The 21,109-nt window shown below is 39.7% G+C and overlaps 1 protein-coding gene across 1 annotated transcript in view; it reads right to left on the reverse strand.

The window, feature by feature from the left end:
- Positions 1–21,109, reverse strand: part of LOC136873950 (transmembrane protein 127) — a 134,995-nt gene that overhangs the window by 84,851 nt on the left and 29,035 nt on the right. Inside the window, exon 4 of the mRNA XM_067147337.2 lies at positions 6,111–6,245. Coding sequence (XP_067003438.1) covers positions 6,111–6,245 — 135 coding nt within the window. The remainder of the gene's footprint in view (positions 1–6,110; positions 6,246–21,109) is intronic.

The raw sequence follows: 21,109 nt of genomic DNA on the forward strand, positions 1-21,109 counted from the left end.
ACATTGCAGTATTCTACAATTCTACTCAATCCGAGGTAGTCAGTCCCCAGGCAGCAATCACACTATAAGGGTGGTTCCTGACCTTGGTCTTTTATATCCTAGCCTTTCTGGCTGACATAAGCCCCTGGCTGTCTCGTGAGAATTCTGGAAGGTATGTGTCACAGCCAGGTAGTGGGGCTTGCCCGCGCTGTTATATAATTGAAGGTTCGCACTGCGTGTTAATGTTGTGGTCTGTCTTAAACTATGAATGATAGGCATCCAAGAATTACTGATTTTATATCATTCTTCTAAATTCATATTGTTCGGATGTTTCTTGATTTCGATAGCCTTGCAGATTTTCCTTTCCAGATTCCAAGGGATAGCTGCTAGGATCTTGGTCTTGTCAAATGATATCCTGTGCCTTGTTTCGTAGGAATGCTTAGCTACCGCTGAGATATCTGTGTTTTGGTTCTTGGTGAGACGGATATGTTCTTTTAGGCGGGTGGAGATCAGACGTTTTGTTTCAACAACATAACACACTCCGCAGCTACATTCAATGTGGTATACTGCAGAAGCCTGTAATTCTATTGTGTCTTTTACTGGTGGTAGATAACGGGACACGATCCTGTCTGTAGTGCTTTTAATGTATGGCAGTATCGCTGTTTTCGGGCGGGTTAGTTCTTCTTTCCCGTTGTTTTCTCCTACGGCAGCCTTGTCTTTGTTCTCTTCTGATTTTCTACAGGCTCATCGGATGTTATTGAGCGAGTAGCTGTTCTGCGTCTGATATCGCTATGGCCCTGTTAACCAGTGATGTTAGAACAGCCTGCTTATGTGATGGATGGTGATGAGAAGAGGTGTGCAGGTACCTGTCTGTGTGTGTGGGTTTCCTGTATACTGCGTAGCTCCGAGTCAAGTTGGTGTTGGGTTTTACTAGGACATCTAGGAACGGTAGTTTTCCATTTACTTCGATTTCCAGGGTGAACTGAATATTTACGTGAACAGAGTTGAGATGGTCGAGAAATAGCAGCAAGTTATTGCTCCCATGAGGCCAGATTACGAAAGTGTCATCCACATAACGGAGAAAACATTTCGGTTTCAGGGTAGATGTGGCTAAGGCTTTCTGTTCGAAGTGTTCCATATACATCTTTGCTGTTATTGGAGAGAGCGGCGACCCCATCGTGGCCCCTTCTGTCTGTTTGTAGAACTCCCCGTTGAAGTAGAAATCAGTGGCGTTTAGGCATTCTTTAGCTTGTGTTGACAGGTCTTCTGGAAGTTTCTGGTCTAATAGCGGAAATACATCTGTTAGCGGCACCTTGGTGAAAAGGGACATGACGTCAAAACTTACTAATAAGTCTGTACTTTCAATTGATTGGTCCTTAAGGAGTTGGATGAAATGTCGGGAGTCCTTCACGTAGGTTTCAGTGTGTCCTGTATGTGGCTGAAGTAGTCTGGCTAGGTAACAGGCAATATCGTGCGTACGAGATCCTATAGCGCTCACGATAGGTCGCAGAGGTATGCCTTCTTTATGGATTTTAGGGAAGCCATACAATTTAGGAGGTATTGGGTCCGAGGATAACGGCTTCTTCTGTATTTCGGCTAGGATAATGGAATTTTTTACTAGTATGTGGAGTTTGTTCTTAATGCGGTTGGTCGGGTTTCTTACCTTGCTGTATGTGGAATCGGTGAGTAATTGTTCTATTTTCCGTGTGTAGTCGGTGCGTGTCATTATCACCATAGCGTTGCCTTTATCTGAGGGTAGGATTATTGTTTCCGTATCTTGACGTAGTGTTTTGAGGGCATGAATTTCTTCTTTGGTCAAATCGGATGGCGGTGGCTTTGCGGTTCTCAGTAGGCATGATATATCCCATCTGATCTCTTCTGCAGATTCGGTAGAGAGGTGTCAGATTGCAATTTCAACTTTGATAACTATTTCTTCTACCAGTATCCTATTAGGAGCTACTGCGCAGTTGAGTCCTTTTTTCAAGGCCGAGGTAGAAGGTTCACTGAGTGACTTATCTGTGACATTAACTATTACATTCTTCTGTAGTGAAACAGGTGTTTTCGGTTTCTGTTTTAGTAAGAGGCGGTTGAATTTCTTGTTTTGTTTGGCAGTGGCTAGTTCCAGTGTTCGCTGGGATTGTGTGTTGCTAATAGTGTCTAACGTGGTCCAGTCATTGAGTCCAAAGTGCTGGTAAGTTGCAGGTGAAGGTGAAATAATTTATTGTTGAGGTGGTCCAGAGTCTGTCTGGTGTCACTGATCCGTTCCCTGAGGAGTTTAATGCTGATTTCATGAAGAATGCGGTCTGTCCGTCGGTTCTTGGTGTGATATTTCAGTCTTTCACATGCTGGTATAATGCTGTTGTCCCTGCAGCATTTCAGAAAGGCAAATCAAGCCAGGTAGCTACTCATCTTCTTTAGAAGGTTGTCAAACTGCCTAGTAGCTTTGAGAACACCCTCCCCGTAAAGGTTTCGTATCTTAGAGGTGAAGCTTCCACGGTGAGTAGAAATATTTTGTTTATTTTCCGGGTTGAACCGTGGTGTTGTTATCTGTACATTAAGTACAGTTTGCAGACATTTCGAATACATTGCAGTATTCTTTTTCAAGGCGACTGAAATACCCCTACTCGACTCAAGGTGGTCAGTCCCCAGGCAGCAATCACACTATAAGGGTGGTTCCTGACCTTGGTCTTTTATATCCTAGCCTTTCTGGCTGACGTAAGCCCCCTGGCTTCATCACTACTGATACTCTGTTTTACACATTTTATTATTTCGTCGATCAATATAATAAACAATAATGGTGACAGTGCACTTCCTCGCTTGAGACCTATTTTTTGTACAAAAAGTTTCAGTCACCAATTCCCACTTATACACTGCTTTTACTCTCATGATAATTTTTATCTTGTTAATTAATGATTTTGGTACATTCCTTTTCAGTAATCATTCCCATACATGTTTTCCCTTAACTGTATCATAAGCTTTATCGAAATACAAAAATACAAAGAGGATTTCCTTGTTCCTTTCCAGATGTTTTTCCAGTATCGTTCGCACCGTAAATATCAAGTCTATTGCCGATCTATTTCGTCAAAAGCCATATTGTTCTTCCTCTAACTGTTTCTATTATATCCCTCAGTCTGTTGTCTATGACTTTCTCCATTATTTTTAGCCCATGTTATAACCTCTATAATTTTCACATTTCTTCCTATTTCCTTTTTTTAACAATGGTACAATGCTTCCTTGTTGCCAATCTTCAGGTATCCTTTCATCCTTCCATATGGCATTGAGGGCTCGGTATAGCCACTGTAGTCCAATGCTTCCTGCTGCCTCAATCATATCAGCATTGAATTAGTCCTTTCCACTTGCTTTACCTTTGGTCATCGCTTTCACTGCCCTTTCAAGTTCCAACCATGTTATCGGGTTCTCTTCTTTTTCTTCATCTATTATTTCCATTTTCTTATCTCCTTCTTCCTCCAAGCAGTCATCCTCATTATAAAGTTTTTCAAAATACTTTTCCATCACATTCTAAAGACCCTTTTTGTCATGTACTATGGATCCATCTTCTCTCTCTAACGCCTTGATTTTTTCTCGATTTATTCTTTTCGATTTTATTACTCTGTATATAGTTTCCAATTTCCTTGACTATCTTGCTCAGTTTTGTTGGTAAACTCTCCCCAACATTTCTCCTTTTCTTCCTTGATACTCCTTTCTACTTGTAGTTTCAATCTTTTGTATTCCACATGTAACCTTTCTATCTTATTCTCATCCCTCTGATACATTTTTTGCTTTTCATAATCCACTTCTTTCTTCACCTTGTTCCTTTCTTTTATTTCTTTTTTATTTTGTCTGTTCACCACCATGTCTCCTTTCCCTTTACCTTTGCTTTTGTTTTCCCACATACCTAAATTGTTGCTTCAGTAATGAATGACGGTCGCCCACTACACTTTTCGCCGTGGGCATTAGTACGGCCCTCTTAAAAGGCTCTAACCCATTTTCTTACCATGCCTTCGCTCACTCATAGTGTTCTCTGTTACCGTGTTTTAGCGGTAGTTATGCGTAAAAGAAGGTGCGGGTGTGAATGGGTTTCAAGCTACGAAATTATAGTGCATGTAAAATTAATTTAAAATTTAACAAGGTTATATTTTCTTTTCAAAAACAAAGCAATAACAGACATGGCAGGTACAATGTAGCAAAACAAGGGGAGTTACAATATTTACAGGTTTTGGGCTTCACGCCCTGACTTCAGCGATCAGCTCAGTTTTACCACAAACACAAGTTTTAACAGAGGGGCAGAAAACCCCATTCATCCCTAGGAGCCCCTGGCTCCGAATTACACAGAAAAGCCTCCACGAGGCATATGACACTCCATTTTCAAAAGAGCGATCCGCTCTTAAAATTTAAGCCTCTCAAAGGCCACACCAAACTCTACCTTCAAGCTGTCCTCTAAGGACGTATTCACAGGGGTAAAATACCCAACCTACTGAGGTCTATTACATGAAAAGGAGGTTGATTACATGACCTCTAAAATAACAATTTGAGAGGAGGCTAACCGCACTCCTGATACACTTTGATTTTTTAAAACCTACTTTGGCACTAGGCCGTTATTACAAGGGCTAATCCCATACTACAGAGGTGACTTAATAGCAATTTACATTACATTACGGAAGAATTGGTTGAGAAAATAAGTTCACCTTAAGACGATGTGAGTGGGAGCTCGAGAGGGTTAAGCACTCTCTATCCCGATATGTCGTTTTAAAATAGAATAGATACCAGTTGTTTTTACATTTTAGGAAAAGGTTACATGGTTGAACGCTTAGAACCCGCCCCGAAAGTTAAACTGCTGAGCAAGAAAAGAAAGAATTTATTAATCGGCCATTACCTTATTGTTGACCGCCGCCGAGGAAAGAGGCGCTCCCCGCCTCCTGCTATGTACTTAATACACTGAAAGATGGAACAGAAGTGGCCCGGAGACCCCAAAATCAGCAGTTTATATCCTCTCACGGAAGATTCTAGGCGTTAGGGGAAAGAAAACACCCTCCCACAAAAATTTTATTGGCTAGGGAAAAGAAACCCCTACATAGAGGAAGAAGAAACACATTATTGGTGGAAAATTAATTAAAGAAATTCGGGATTGGCTAGATCCAAAATAAGGGGAAAAAGAGGGGTATACAGCCAACTTAAACAATGACAGAAAGAAATTTAACCAAGAACAAACTCTTGAAATAAAAATTTCTCCAACAAAATAGTTCTTTGACTCCGCACTAGGTCGCACTATTGTTGATCTTCAGTAGTGTCCTCTAGAAGAGAAAGTTCACACTTCTTACTTCAAGCGAAACAAAAACACATCAAAAATGACACAGTTCACAAACTCAAAAATTTCCAGGTAGTGACATCTTCTGAGAAATTAGTAGATTAATAGTGTAGATAAAGTTCAGACTTCCTCCAGAAGAGGAGTTTCAACTGGCGCAACTTTTAAATAAACAGAGTAGAGGTGTACCGCCCGGTACATTCTCCATACCCTTCACTAATCTGCCGATGAATTTCAACAGCTTTTGCGCCTTTTCCATTCAGAATACAAATCATAGCACGAACTTCACACTCAGTGGGACTGTTAATTGTCAGAGGCATTTTTAATATGCACATATAGACATAAATATCGGCGAATGCTTCCGTAATGGCGTTTGTGGCTAGCCTACAGATGTACGTACTGAGCGCATATGCTCTGAACAACGACTGAAGCACTGTAGCGGCCATATTTAAAACGGTACTTACTTAAAAAACATGCTTCGTATAATCAAGGTATGGGTATTTGATGATGTATCAACCAACAGTATGAATACTTAACAAATTAAAAGTGCATCACATTTAATGGAAAACTGTGTCAGACCTAGAGATTGTTTTCCATAGTTCTCCATTTTTACACCAGACAAACACTGGGAATAAACCTTAATTAAGGCTATGGTCACTTCCTTCCTAGCCCTAGCTCTGTCTTATCCCATCACTACCATCTGAACTCTCTGAGACAGTGTGACATACAAAAGCAACAAAAAAGAAACTCTATGCATTCATGCAAAAGATGCATTCTGCTGTTGTTAAATAAAACAGGCTAGAAAAGAAAATATAATGAAAACTCATACCTGCAGCAGTAATGGTATAACATCCATATTCATACGAAACATGCACTCTGTAACCAGGATGCATTTCACGTACAGCTACTTCCAACAACAGTGTAATGTAGTAACACAATCCAACTATGGCAACCACCCATAGAACTGAAAATAAAACAACAATCAATACACATCAAACAAGAGTCTACTATCATGTAATGAATAAATAAACACACACATACACATCGTAATTATATACTAATATGCCTTTCAGCGTTCAGTCTGCAAGCCTCTATGAATTTATTTAATGCCGCCACAATCTTCTATACACAACTAGTTCTGTGGCCCTGTTTAGTTCAATACCTCTTATCCTTAAATCATTAGAAACAGAGTCTAACCATCTTTGCCTTGGCCTTCCTCTACTTCTCTTAACTTCCATAACAGAGTCTATTATTCTCATACGTAACCTATCGTCCTCCATTCGCCTCACATGACCACACTACCACAGACGATTTATACACACTTAGCCTTTATCGCCTCATTCCGAGTACCCTCCTGCCATTGTTCCCATCTGTTTGTACCAGCAATCATTTGCACTACTGTCGTGTCTGTTACTCCTAATTTATGAATAAGATATCCTGAGTCCACCCAGCTTTCACTCCCGTAAAATGAAATTGGTCTGAAAACAGAACGATATGAAAGATAGTTTCATCTGGGAGCTGAATTCCTTCTTACAGAATACTGCTGATTGCAAATGCAAGCTCACTGCATTAGCTTTACTGCACCTTGATTCAATCTCACTTACTATATTGCCATCCTGAGAGAACACACATCCTAAATACTTAAAATTTTCTACCTGTTCCAGATTTGAATCCCCAATTTGACATTCAATTCTCTTGGATTTCTTACCTACTGACATCAATTTATTCTTAGAAAGGCTAATTTTTATACCATACTTATTATACCTATTTCAAGCCTCAAGATATTAGACTGCAGGCTTTCAGCACAATCTGTCATTAAGACCAAGTCGTCAGCATAGGCCAGACTGCTTACTACATTTCCACCTAACTGAATCCCTCCCTGACAATTCATACCTTTCAGCAGATGATACATGTAAACTACGAACAATAAGGGTGAAAGATTACAGCCTTGTCTAACCCCTGTAAGTACCCTGAACCAAGAACTCATTCTACCATCAATTCTCACTGAAACCCAATTGTCAACATAAATACCTTTATTGCTTTTAATGATCTATCTACCCTTAATCCCATAGTCCTCAAGTACGGCGAACATATTTCCCCTCGGTACTCTGTCATATGCCTTCTCTAGATCTACAAAACATACAAATAACTGTCTACTCCTCTCGTAGCATTTTTAAGTTACCTGGTGAATACTGAAAATATGATCCTGACAGCCCCTCTGTGGTCTGAAACCACACTGGTTTTCATCCACCTTACTCTCAACCACCAATTGTACCCTCCCTTCCAAGATGCTAGGGAACACTTTGCCTTGTATACTGATCAATGAGACACCTTTATAGTTGTTGCAATCCTTCCCGTTTCCTTGCTTATAGAAGTGTAATTACTGCTTTTGTCCAATCAGAAGGTACCTTACTAACACACCATGCTAATCTTATTACTCAATGAAGCCATTTCTTCCCTGCCTTCCCACTATATTTCACCATTTCAGGTTGAATTTCATCTATTCCTGCTGCTTTATGACAATGGAGTTTATTTACCATCCTTTCCACTTCATCAAGCATAATTTCACCAACATCATTTTCCTCCTCTCCATGAGCTTGTTTGTTCACGATGTCTCCAGCAAGATTGCCTTTTACGTTGAGAAGAATTTCAAAATATACCTTCCAACTTCAATAATAATAATAATGCTATTTGCTTTACGTCCCACTAACTACTTTTTCAGTCTTCGGAGACGCTGAGGTGCCAGGATTTAGTCCCGCAGGAGTTCTTATACGTGCCAGTAAATCTACCAACACGAGGCTGACGTATTTGAGCACCTTCAAATACCACCGGACTGAGCCAGGATCGAACCTGCCAAGTTGGGGTCAAAAGGCCAGCGCCTCAACCGTCTGAGCCACTCAGCCCGGCGCTTCCAACTTCAGTGATTCCCTGGGATCTATCATGAGTTCACCGGAATTACCTACAACAATACTCATCTTCTTTTTTCCCATTTTCCTAAGATTCTTTATTCCTGTCCAGAAAGGTTTCCCTGCTGCTTGACATAGCCTTTCCAAGTCACTACCAAAATTTACCCATAACTTCCTTTTAGATTCAACACTATTTGTTTTGCTTTGTTTCTTTCATCTACGCACAATTCCCTGCCTGAATCAATCACTGTTTGGAGCCATTTCTGGTACGCCTTCCTTTTACGTTCACAAGCTGTTCTCACTTCATCACTCCACCTAGATGTTAAATTTTTCCTATCTTTACACTGTTGTTCCTAGGCATGACCTTGCCGTTTCTACTACAGCATCCCAGTATACCGCCCATTCTCTTTATATACCCTGAACCTGCTCACTGTCCATTGTTTGGAACTTTTTACTAATCATATCCATGCACTTCTGTCCAGTGTCCTCGTTCTGGAGATTGTCTAACCTTATTTCTTGCAGACAGATTTCACTTTCTCTATCCTAGACCTAGAGATACTTAGTTCACTACAGATCAGATAGTGGTCTGTATCATTGAAAAATCCCCAGAAAACCTGCACATTGCTAACAGATTTCCTGAATTCAAAGTCGGTTAAGATATAGTCCATTATGGATCTGGTACCTTACTGTCCGATGTGTAGTGCTTGAAGAATGCATTCATAACAGCTAAACACATACTACAGTAGTGCAGATGTCCACCAAATGCTTCCCATTCTTATTAGTTTCCAATCTTCCCCACATTTACCAATCACCCTTTCATATTCTTCAGTTCTATTTCCAACCCTCACATTCAATTCATCCATTAGCACTATCCTATCCTTGCTGTTGACCCTGACTACGATGTCTCTCAATGCTTCATATAACTTGTAAAATTCATCCTCATCTATACCCTCACATAGTGAATACACTGAGACAATTCTTATCCTAATTCCTCCAACTGCCAAATCTACCCACGTCAATCGCTCATTTACGTGCCTAACAGAAACTATGTTGCATGCAATAGTATAGTAAAACCTCATAAATTCGAAGTCGCTGGGACTAAAAATCGGACTTCGAATTACGTGATTTCAAATTAACCGCCAATTTGCAATTCAGAAGTACAATTCCTTGCCGCGTTACAAAATTTTCTAAAGCCCGTTACTGCATGCAGTTAACCTTGATTCACAGTTTAAACCTTTCAAATGCAGTGCCATATGCTGGGATTGAGATGTGGGCTACCATTAGACTTAGGTTACCTCTTTTTGATGCCTGGTTTAGTGAACGTCAAGCCTTCACCATTTTGAGCTGCAGCCAGTAGCCAACGGAGAAGCCTGCTGTGTTGTCAAGGCTGCTTTACAGGCTACTGCCCCGGCCTCTGCTACAGCCAATGCTCAACTCCTGATCGGTGGAGATGGTAGCCTAAGGTTTAGCAAATGAAAGTCCAGCTTTGTGGCTAAATGGATAGAACATTTGCCATTGGTCCGATGGCCCCGGTTCAGATTCCAGAATCAACCCACCTCATACTGTTAAATCCCCTGGCTTGGGGACTGGGTGTTTATGATGTCTTCGCCATTCATTTTATCCCCATTAGGTCAACAACAAGCCTATATAGATGCCATGCCCCGCCCCATTATTATTATTATTATTATTATTATTATTATTATTGTCTGATCAATGATCAATACATTTCTGATCGAAGTCAGGGCTTACAATGCCAGATGTGATCTGGCAAGGTGATGAATGGTGAATGATGGGTGATGAAAGATGAATTGTGAAGAAGGCTTTTTGCCTTATTTCATCCTAGTTGTTCAGGACTGGGAGTAGGCATTTCCTCCATACCCCGCGAACGTTATGGTTTTCCCGCCAATACTCGGGTAGCTGATTGCAGTGGTTTCCCACTGGGCGATGGGGTCCACAGTGGAGATTGTTGCCAAATGAGGTTATCTATCGGGAAAGTGAGTCAATCACAGACACGATGAGAAAAAGAAGAATTGCCTTTTTTTGTCATATATTTCGACTAAGTGATAACAGAGTTTTAAAACAATTATTTAATTACTTTTGGAATAGTAAATCAAAAAACAATTGGTTTAAAGAAGTTCAAAGTGATTTGGAGGAGTTGAATATTACCATGCAAACCATAGAAAACAGAGGCAAGAAAAGTATTTTGAAGAATAAATGCATCAGGCTTCCTCTGACCACTGTACAGAGGAAACAATATGTTATAACGGATGCAGAGAGGGCAGCCAGGTCAACCAGACTTAAGACTTTTTGGGAGAAGAAAAGGAAGACAAATTTGTTGTAGTCTGATTTAAGTGCTCCAATGTGGGTGTAAACTCTGTAAATAAAAAATAAATAAAAATTATTATTATTATTATTATTATTATTATTATTATTATTATTGTCAGCTGTTATTTTACCCCAAATGAGGCTATTTCTGACTTTCAGACAAAACTAGATGGGCTTGATGATACTCTGCACGGGATGAACACTAACCTAGTTGTTGCTGGCGATTTTAATGCTCAAGCAGTTGAATGGAACATGCCTCAAAGAGATTCTAGAGGGCGGCGTACAATGGAGATGGTCACCAGATTGGGATTAATGGTTATCAACGTTGGTAATGTGACAACCTTTCAGCGACCAGGGTGTCAGGGAACTAAACCAGATGTAACCTTTGCTTCTGAAGACATTGCGTCTAGGATAACTGAATGGCCAGTAATTGAAGAATATACTGTAAGCGATCATCAGTATATCACTTTTTGTGTACTTCAAGAGACTCCGCATCTAAGGATTACCACGCGCAAGCCAGAAAGATGGAACATAGCCACTATGGATAGAGAAAAATTTCATGAAGTAATACAGAATAGAATGGACTGTATGACGGATACATGTCACGGAGGCAAAAGAAGCATAATTGCTAATAAATGCGTGGAACACACCACGAGACTCCTTCAGCAAGCATGTGACGCACCAATGACCAGAATCAAACAACGGAGGGGCAAGTGTCCAGCATATTGGTGGAATGAAGAAATTGCTGAACTGAGGAAACAATGCCTGCGACTCAGACGAAGGACACAAAGAGCACGACATAAGGATGAAGCTCTCTCAGTAGAGTATAAGACAATGAAGAAAAGACTGCGAAATACAATTGAAAAGAGTAAAGCCGACAAGTGGTGGGAAATGTCTAAGGAAGTGGATGAAAATCTATGGGGATTAGGATATAAAATTGTTATGAAGAAATTCGGGATGCTACCAAGCCCTATCATGGATCCATGCACCATGGAAGAAATAGTACACACACTATTCCCTGATCATGCAGAGAGGATTGATGATGAGGCCGAGAAAGAACTAGATAATGTACTACCTTCTACAACTGAAGAACTGATAACAGCAATTAATTCCCTTAGAAATAAGAAAGTCCCTGGACCAGATGGTATTCCAGCAGAAGTACTGAAGGTGGCAGTCGAATTATGTCCTCAACTGCTGTTGAGAATATATAATCATTGTTTGGAAGCGGGAATTTTTAGCTTTCATTGGAAGATAGCTAGATTGGTTCTGATCATTAAAGGGAAAACTGGGGGTTACAGACCTCTATGTATGCTGGACACCGCCGGGAAAGGTTTAGAGAAACTACTTCAACCGAGAATACTAGCAGCAGTCCGATTAGCTGGCGACCTTTCAGACCAACAACATGGATTTCGCAGAGGTCACTCAATGCTAGATGCTGTGAAGGAAGTGGTGAAGACAGCAGAACGAGCTCAAATGGGTAATAATTACTCTAGAAAGCTGACGCTTCTTGTGACTCTAGATGTTAAAAATGCTTTCAACTCGGCAAGATGGAGTGATATTTTGGAAGCTCTACAAAAAACTTTCAAGCTACCACAATATCTCATGTATATACTGCAAGACTATTTGAAAGACCGTGCATTGTTATACGACACGGAAGATGGTCAGAGAAGAAAACGGCTCACAGCTGGTGCAGCGCAAGGCTCAATTCTCGGACCACACCTTTGGAATATCATCTATGATGGTTTGTTACGGCTGGAGATGCCAGAAGATGTAAAACTTGTGGGTTATGCTGATGATGTGGCTGCTGTGATAGTAACCCGTAACCTAGAGCTAGCTCAATTTAAACTGAATCAGGTGATGCGACGTGTCAAAGAATGTATGACCGGGCTGAGTGGCTCAGACGGTTGAGGCGCTGGCCTTCTAACCCCAACTTGGCAGGTTCGATCCTGGCTCAGTCCGGTGGTATTTGAAGGTGCTCAAATATGATAGCCTCGTGTCGGTAGATTTACCGGCACTTAAAAGAACTCCTGCGGGACTAAATTCCGGCACTTCGGCGCCTCCGAAGACCATAAAAGTAGTTAGTGGGATGTAAAGCAAATAGCATTATTAATATTATTATTATTATTAAAAAGAATGGATGATAAATCACAAGTTAGAACTCGCAGATCATAAAACGGAAATTGTCCTCCTGACGAGGAAAAGGATTAATACTGTTGTACTGATGCAGATTGGGCAGATAGCCATCGAAACAACTAGGAGCACAAAATATCTTGGTGTAACGCTTAATACTAAGCTTACATATTGGGACCACATCCAACGGGTAACAGATAAGGCAGCAAAAACCATGACTGCACTGAGTAGACTCATGGAAAATATCAAGGGGCCGAAATCTAGTAAAAGGCGGCTTCTCATGTCGACTGTTCAATCGATACTGCTATACGGTTCGGAAATTTGGGCTGAATCGTTAAAAATTGCGAAATATCGGACAAGAATTGCGGCTGTACAACGGAGAGCAGCTTTACAAATTGCTTGCGCATATCGCACAGTATCAGAACCTGCAAATCTAGCAGTAGCAGCAGTAGCTCCTATTGACTTGTTGGCCTTTGAAAGACAAGAAATTTGGCTCACACAAGAAGAGCTAGGAAGGAAAAGGGCAAAGGCTTTGGCTCTTAGTCACAGAATGCAACGATGGCAAACAAGATGGTTAGATGACTCTAGAGGGAAATGGACAAAAAGACTGATACCTTCTCTGGGCGTATGGGTTGGCCGAAATCATGGTGAAGTGAACTACTATCTCACACAGTTCTTAACAGGTCATGGATACTTCCGAAAATTTCTTCATAGGCTAGGGCTAGCAGCTAGTCCGGTGTGCATATACTGCGATGATATCGATGACGTATTACATACTTTCTTTGTGTGTGTTCATTGGCTGCCACAAAGAAGATGCTTAGAAGTTATGCAGGGAGAACTGACGCCAGAAGGGATCGTGTCAGTAATGCTACGAAGTCAAGAATCTTGGGACCAGGTGGCAGTCTATGTAGAAAATATTCTGCGTCAGAAGAAGAAGGACCTGGACGATTACAACAGACAGTATTATTATTATTATTATTATTATTATTATTATTATTATTATAGCTCAAAAATATTTCCACCTTTATTAAAACTCTCACTTCGTAACTAACCCAATAAAGGAATCTCAACCTCAAAATCATATCAATCTAAATAAAATAATCAGTGACCTTACAGAAAACGAAAATAATTTCTCTTTTCACTCTGTCAGTGTAAATGATGTAAAGCGTATTTTAAATTCAGTTAAGTCACAAGCTAAAGGAGCAGATAACATCCCAATAGGCTTTATAAAAAACATTATTGGCGCGGTCCTACCAATTATTACCCACATTGTAAACCACTGTCTCACCACCGGGACGTTTCCAACTGCATGGAAGGATGCTCTAGTAACCCCAATATTAAAGCATACCGGTACCACAGCAAAGGCGCCATCTGATTACCGGCCTATTTCGATTCTTCCCCCTCTCTCGAAAGTTCTTGAATGAGTTGTACACGAGCAGCTAGTAGAATTCTTAACCAGGCATTCTCTTTTTGACCCATTGCAATCTGGCTTCAGAAAGGGACACAGTACTACGACTGCACTTCTTCGGGTAACAGATGACATAAGACTAGCAATGGACAAACGGCAGGTGACGATACTGACACTCCTTGACTTTAGTAGTGCGTTCGACACGGTAAATATAGACATACTATTATCCAAGCTACGCTCTCTGCATATCGGCCCGATAGCCCTTAATTTTTTTAAGTCGTACCTTACAAATCGTCGCCAGTGCGTAGTGGTAAACAATCAAAGATCCCAATGGGCTGTAAAATCATCCGGTGTCCCTCAAGGGTCTGTTCTAGGGCCCTTACTGTTCGTCTTGCATATTAATGACATATCTTCCACACTTCAGTATTGCAACTACCACTTATATGCTGATGATATGCAGATATACAAACACACCACTACAAACAATTTACATGAAACAGTTCAGCACATTAATTCGGATATTGAAAGGCTTACCGCCTATGCTAAAAACAACCACTTACTCCTAAATCCTCGTAAAACACAAAGTATTATCATAGGAAACTCTAAATTATTACATGTAATAAGCAATATCAATCCTCCTCCAATCATAATCAATGACATTGCTGTACCGTACCTTAAAAATGTAACTAATCTTGGAATCTCCATCAATGAGAATCTGACCTGGAATGAACACGTAACAAATGTATGTAGAAAGGTTCATGCAGCTCTATATCCCCTGAAACGTCACAAGAATTCTTTTCCTCAAAAACTTAAATTAAAATTAATCCAAGCATTACTATTCCCAATTTTAGACTACTGTGATACAGTACTAGTCAATCTAAATGCTGAACAAGCTTTGAGACTTCAGCGAGCACAAAACTCATGCATACGATATGCCTTCCAACTGCGACATGACACTCATGTTACACCATATTTCAAAACATTGGAATGGCTACGCATAAATGAACGAAGGAATTATCACCTAATGACACTTGTTTACCAAGTGCTCTCGACGAACACTCCTACTTACCTCTCTTCTAATTTTCGTTTCCTTTCCTCATTCCATGAAATTAGTACCCGTTCTGGTTCCTTACTTGAAATTCCACTAAGTCGAACCAATTCCTACAATCAATCCTTTTTAGTTACCGCATCGAGACTCTGGAATACACTCCCAATGGACATTCGGCACCTTACTTCCTCTCATAAATTCAAATCTGCCTGCAGAAAGTTTTTCCTGGTAACATAAAACTGAGTTGTGTGAGTCATTGTGTGTATGTTGTGTGAATGGGTTTTCTTCATTTACTATTATTATTATTATTATTATTATTAATATTGTTATTATTAATATTGTTATGATTATTATTATTAGTAATTATCACATTAATTGCTGTACTGATATGTAGGCCTAACTTACCGGCAGTCTTAGAATTATCTGTTTGTAGTATTATTTCTTTTTAGAATTTCTATGTCTTACTTTTATGTTTACATTTTTAAATTCTGTTTATAGTGGTTAAGTGTAAGAGAGGGCCGTGAGCCCTAACTTCGCCACAAATGTAAGTCAGGAATAAATAAATAAATAAATAAATGAACACAGAATATTAACATGTTTTTACACTTGGTCATAATAATCATCCTTTCTTAATAACATTTACAAAAACATAATAAAGGTGATATGAGATAGAATCTGATAATGTTCTTTTAGTAACGAAACATCATTCTGTTATTAATTAAATGCTTTCTTTTGTGTATATTTGGTATTCAGCCCAAAGGCTGGTTTGATCCTCAACACCTCCATGATCAGCTGTCATAGATGGCCTAGGTGTCAATGAAGAGGCATTCTAGTGAAATGAAGAGTAAGTTAATTTCCCGTTGCTTTCCTCACGGAGCCAGAAGAAGTTTGCCAAGCCCACTCAAATGCAAATGTATGCACCAACTAACACTATGAGAAACATTTTCACATTATTCATAACAGGAACTAGCTGCATAAGAAGTGTCATTACGAGCATCGTTCCTACCTCAGTCACACCAAGGATGAGAGTGAGATAGGTCAACGAGAGTAACAAATTTCATGTAGCCCATTCCAGAAGATAAAGTGCACTGTAAACACTAGGTCTCACCAACAACGGCACTTTTCTTCTTATATTAGTATTCTGTTATTAGTTAAATGTTTTCTTTTAAAGGTTTCTAGTATTTCTTTATGTTACCATTAGTTTTAACAGACTGAAGGAGGAGGGTTATATTCACTAGTGCAGTGTTCCTATGGTGGTTTATGGAGTGACATGTTGTATATAAATAAAGATGTGTATTAAGATAAGCACAAACACCCAGCCCCCGAGCTACAGGAATTAATCGAAGTTAAAATTGCCAACACGACGTGGAATCGAGCTCAGGGCCTCGCTGAACCAGGATAAGAGTGAGACAAATGAGGGAAGAGGACATCCAATAGATTGAGTGCAATAAGTCTGGCTCAGTGGCTAAATGGTTAGCATGCTGGCCTTTGGTCCAGAGGGAGGAGAAGCCAAGAGGCCAAGGAGAAGCTGTTATTAATATATGCTGGTTAAATGCATTCAAAATAGTTGTAAGTCCTTGGCATATAGGAGTTTGATGACAGAGATTGAGGACAGTTTGGTTTTGGCTCACAGTCTGCCAAGATTAATTAATCAGTCTTCAAATATGTACACTATTTCCAAAGCCAAAGGAAAAGTTTCCCCGCCACCAAGATACAGTATAATCCCTACAAACATAAACAATACAGTTGCAGTGATTACATGTCCCTGCCTATGATCTGAAAGGACTCTCCAGGTCCGTTGCAGCCAAGAACTGAAGCACTCGTCATCATCATCATCATTGTTGTTGATGAACAATTCCGGTCACCCAGGTGTGATATGAGCCCTCTCCATCTTTGTCTATCCATGAATCACTCTCCTCATAACCTTCTCACAATCTTGTCGTCTCTCCTTGATATCTTCCTTTACTAGATCGGTCCATTTTTCTCTGGATTTGAACACTAGTCTTCTTCCAATTACTTCTCTTTCATATTCTCTTCTTGCAGTCCTGCTGGCGCTCATCCTTTTTTACATGACCAAATCACTTCAGTCTCGCCTTCTGGAGTCTCCTGGTCCCACCTACTCTTGGATTTCTTCGTTCCTGATCTTGTCCTTTCTAGTCTTCTGGATCACTGTGAGATTGGGTATGTAATAGGATTTATACAGCATCACCTTAGCTTTCAGCAATACTTGTTTTTCCCACACCAGCTGCCTTACTTGGCAGTAAAATAGCTTTGCTTTGCTAATTCATCCACCACATGTTTTGCAAGGTTGTCTTTTGATACTATCCAAGAATTTAAACTTTGGAACACTGTCTCATCACCACCATCTTAGCCTTGCTGATATTTAAATCACATCTGTCAAACTTCTGACTCCATCTCTACAGCTTATCCTCCACATCCTTTCTGGTTTCATTCCAAATCACCACATCATCTGCAAAGATGATGATGATGATGCTTGTTTTCAAAGGGGCCTAACATCTAGGTCATCAGCCTCTAATGGTACAAAATGAGACTAAATGCAATGACAATTTAAAACTCCAAAATCATCCACTGACTAGAATTGAAATCATCATAATGAAGAATGAAAGGATAAATATGAATTAGACTGAAAGTTAAAAATAATTCCAAAATCGATCCACTGGCTAGTATTAAAAAAGTTACGAACAATGATTAAGAAATGAAAACAAACAGTGGATCCGATCTGCAATGCCTCACCTTCCCAGAAACTATATTGAAAAATTATGATGGTGTTTCTCACATACTGGCTCCACTCGTAGGCAACACAAACCTATGGTGTTCCTCACATAGGTGTACTGATCATAGGGACCCGTACTATCCCGTGGTGTTCCTCACATAGTGGGTACTAATCACAGGTAGGGTTACCAACTGTCCGGCTTTTGCCGGACATGTCCTGCTTTTCAATCATTTTGGTTATGTCCGGCCGGCATTTCTAATTTATCGACATTGTCCGGCATTTTTCGTTACAAGATTGCTCACTTAGGTTTTAGGCTGAAGACAGCATGTTATTGTATCGTACATAAACTCCATGTGCTCAGGGCGCTACTTCCGAGGGTGGAACTAAGTAATACTAATATTCGATATATTGAACTCGAAGTCCAGGCATCGATCAACCAATCAACACGCTTCATTTCCACGTTTATGTTGAGAGAAACCAGAAGTGTCGAGAGCTACAGTATACATGTGCTTGCAATATGATTTGTAGCTATCGTGTTGGTTATCTGGTTGTCGCCGTGAATTATAGTGCGAGTATGCAGCGAGTGGACTGAAATATTAATCTCATTGCATCCTATTACGTACCGGTATGTCATCCTTGCAACCTGAAAGGAGCGACTATAAAAAAAGACAGTGTAAATTTTGGGATAAACTAAAACATAAGTATCCTTGCTTTATTCACAGACGCAGTGAAATTGAAGCGAAATGTGCAGTGTTTGATAGTTATGTTAATGTCGGATACAAAGGTGTTGGTGACTTGGAAAGACACGTTAACAGTGAAAAACACAAAAAGACGGTGAGAACTAGGTCAATATCATGTTCAATGTTATCATTTGTCACTCCCAAATATTCACCAGATGATAAAAAAGTTCAAGCCGCAGAAGCTACAATGTCATTTCATACAGTTTTCCATCACCAGTCGTACAAATCAATGGACTGCACAGCTAAATTGAATAAGAGTATGTTCTTAGGTTCTGAAGTAGCACAGAAACTGACCTGTGCAAGAACTAAAACAGAAGCCATAATAAATAATGTTATTGCTCCTCACTCGACAGATATTATAATTGAAACTCTTTAACAATAAAGTTCCATTTTTTGGCCTAGGAACAAATGCAAGCAATCATGGTGCACTAAAGTTGTTTCCAATTGTCATCCAATTCTTTGATTACAAAAATAATGGCATTCAGATAAAAGTTCTTGATTTACAAGCATGTCCAAATGAAAGTTCTGAATGTATTTCCTCCTATTATTTTAGATACTCTCAAAAAGCATAAAATTACTTCTAGATGCATTGCACTTTTTGGAGACAATGCCAATGTTAATTTTGGAGGCCTTGCACACAGGGAAGGGAAGAATGTATTCTCTGCTCTCAAAAAACACTTGAATGAAAACATAGTAGGTGTTGGATGTCCTGCTCACATTCTACATAACTGTTTGCAACATGGAGCTGATGCTCTTCCTGTTGATATTGAGTCTGTGGTGATGAAAATTTTCAACTTCTTTCATATATATGCAGTGCGCACTCAGGAACTGAAAGACTTTTGTGAATTTGTTGAATGTAAATTATCTGCAGCTTTTAAATCATTCTAAGACTAGGTGGTTAACATTGTATCCAGCAGTTGAAAGAATCCTGCAATTGTTCCCAGCACTGAAATCCTACTTTCTTTCTCAGGGTAGGAAGTCAGTGCCTTCATCAATTAGAAACTTCCTTGAAAATGACTTTTCAGAGCTCTATCTTTTGCTTCTTTCTTCAACCACTATAAAATTTTGTCACTTGAGAAAGAACATAATTCAGTTGTAGAAGTGCTTGAACTATTAGAATCTGTTCAATCTTCATTGAAAGGCAGACTTGAAGGCCAATCCATTCCCCTTAAAGTCAGACAGATGTTAAATACATTTTCAGAAGATGGTTTGGATAAAGAATGCAAAGTGTTTATGGAGAATGTATCTTGTTTCTATGAAACCTGCACTGAGTACTTGGATAAATGGATGCATCCTATAGAGGAATTCAAGTGTTTCAAATGGTTGAAACTTCAAAATATTAAAGACCTCAGCTTTGACGATATTGTACCATGTATTCAGTACTTACAGTCAAAAGGTGTAGAAATAGATGATTCAAAATGATTCGACCAGTTCTGCAACGTAAGGGCTTATTCTAAAACTTCAACTTTGGATAAAGATACAACACTAGACCAACAAGGGTCTGTTTTTTTTAATAAGTGCCAGAACATTGAGGTATTTTCTGAACTTTTAAACATTTGCCACTTTTTCTTTGCCATATCAGGCAGCAATGCCTCCACTGAATGTGTGTTTTCATTCATAAATGCTCAATGGACAAAGGAAAAGAACCGTTTGTTGGTAGAATCAGTGAAAGGAATGTTACTTGTGAAGTTCAATTTCAAAGATGTGTCGTGTGAAGACTTTTATAAACATGTACTTCAAGAAAATAACTCGCGTCTTCTTTCAAAAGTAGGTTCTGTTGAAAAATACAGCTTCAAGGAAATGAACTGCAGCAAGGACTGATCATTAAGTAAGGTATTTCCTTTTGTAAAAAGTTGTGTGTAATATATGTATAATTTTGTTATCGATTGAAATTGTCAGGCATTTTTCTTAAATGTCCTGCTTTTTGCTAAGCAATGTCCTGCATTTGGAAATTTTCAGTTAGTAATCCTAATCACAGGCAACGCCCACATCTGTGGTGTTTCTCACAATAGTACTAATCACAGGCAACGTAAGCCCGTAGTGTTCCGCATATAGTAATACTTATCACAAGTACTGTAAACCCACAGTGTGCCACCCACTATTGCTATTAATCACAAAACTATTGAGTACCTAACATAGTGGTACTGCTCGCAAATAAAGGCAACCCATGGTGTTCCCCGTATGATGGTACCAATCACAAGCAGTTTCATGGTTCTGATTCAATCATCCCTTGGTCACCCCTTTTAGTCGCCTCTCATGACAGGCAGGAGATACCGTGGGTGTATTTTACATCTGCGTCTCCCACCCACAGGGGGTAAACAGAGATAAAAAAGAAGGGATCCCTCACTTTGAAAAATGAAGTAACGGACGAAGAAAGGCAAATGCCACGATGGGCATGAAAATGAAAGACTCGCTAGGCCTCGAATGCTCTAATACCATTGGGGTCAGAAAAGAACAAGAGTTGACCAAGGGAGGTCGAACAGGATGGATGAAAGTGAGGAGCCTGGCACAAGTAAGTGGAAACAATGCCGGAACTC

The sequence above is a fragment of the Anabrus simplex genome, chromosome 5 (genome assembly GCF_040414725.1).
Source record: "Anabrus simplex isolate iqAnaSimp1 chromosome 5, ASM4041472v1, whole genome shotgun sequence".
Lineage (NCBI taxonomy): Eukaryota > Metazoa > Arthropoda > Insecta > Orthoptera > Tettigoniidae > Anabrus > Anabrus simplex.